Source organism: Penaeus monodon, chromosome 30 (assembly GCF_015228065.2).
Source record: "Penaeus monodon isolate SGIC_2016 chromosome 30, NSTDA_Pmon_1, whole genome shotgun sequence".
In the NCBI taxonomy this organism is placed as follows: domain Eukaryota; kingdom Metazoa; phylum Arthropoda; class Malacostraca; order Decapoda; family Penaeidae; genus Penaeus; species Penaeus monodon.
In genome coordinates this window covers 13,773,369-13,774,151 of record NC_051415.1, presented here as the reverse complement: position 1 = coordinate 13,774,151, position 783 = coordinate 13,773,369, and the positions used below count along the sequence as shown (strand labels likewise).

General features: G+C 51.7%; 1 protein-coding gene across 1 annotated transcript in view; it reads left to right on the top strand.

The window, feature by feature from the left end:
- The window catches only part of LOC119592530 (high-affinity choline transporter 1-like), a 27,326-nt gene that overhangs the window by 25,027 nt on the left and 1,516 nt on the right, over nucleotides 1–783 (top strand). The window contains exon 9 of the mRNA XM_037941389.1: nucleotides 123–290. Coding sequence (XP_037797317.1) covers nucleotides 123–290 — 168 coding nt within the window. The remainder of the gene's footprint in view (nucleotides 1–122; nucleotides 291–783) is intronic.

Here is a 783-nt window from a genome sequence, read left to right as displayed (position 1 = left end):
CACGCACACACCTAACCACCTCCCCCCCTACCTCCATTAGCCACACACCCTGGCGCCACCTCCCCCCCACCCCCCCTGGCGCCAATGACCTCACGCCCGCCCTTCGCTCTCACCCCCAACAGGTACCTCTCGTCGGATCTCGTGTACGTGATTCTCTTCCCGCAACTCCTGATGGTGGTCCACTTCAAGAACCACTGCAACCTCTACGGGTCGCTGGGGGCCTACATCGTGGGTCTGCTCGTCCGCGTCATGGGCGGAGAACAGATGATTGGGATCCCGCCTCTAATCAAGTAAGGGCCGAGGGGGTGATTGCGTTGCATGTGGTTGTTGGGTTTATTAGTCAGATAAGGGGTGATTTAGGGGTGATTAGCATGCTTAAACGTTTCGGGTTGGTGTCTTGTGTGGAGAGCAGGGGATTGGGATCCCGCCTCTAATCCCGTAAGAACCAGTTGGGTGATTCAGTGATTAAGTTGGATGTGGCTGTTGGGTTTATTAATCAGGTAAGGGGTGATTAGGATACTATACGTTTCGGATGATTAGGTTGCATGTGGGTTTCGGGTTTATTAATGGTTAGTTAGATGATTGGGTAATTAGGTTGTATGTGGATGTTGAGCTCATCCAGTTGGAAAAGTAGGTGGAAAGTAAATGGTTAGGATTCCACCTCTAATCAAGTAAGAGCCGATTGGGTGATTAGGTTGCATGTGAGTCTCGGGTCGATTCGGTTGAATTTTGGTTGCGTTCTGTTCAGGAATGGGCGGCTGCAGGTGCCTGTATCATCTTTCC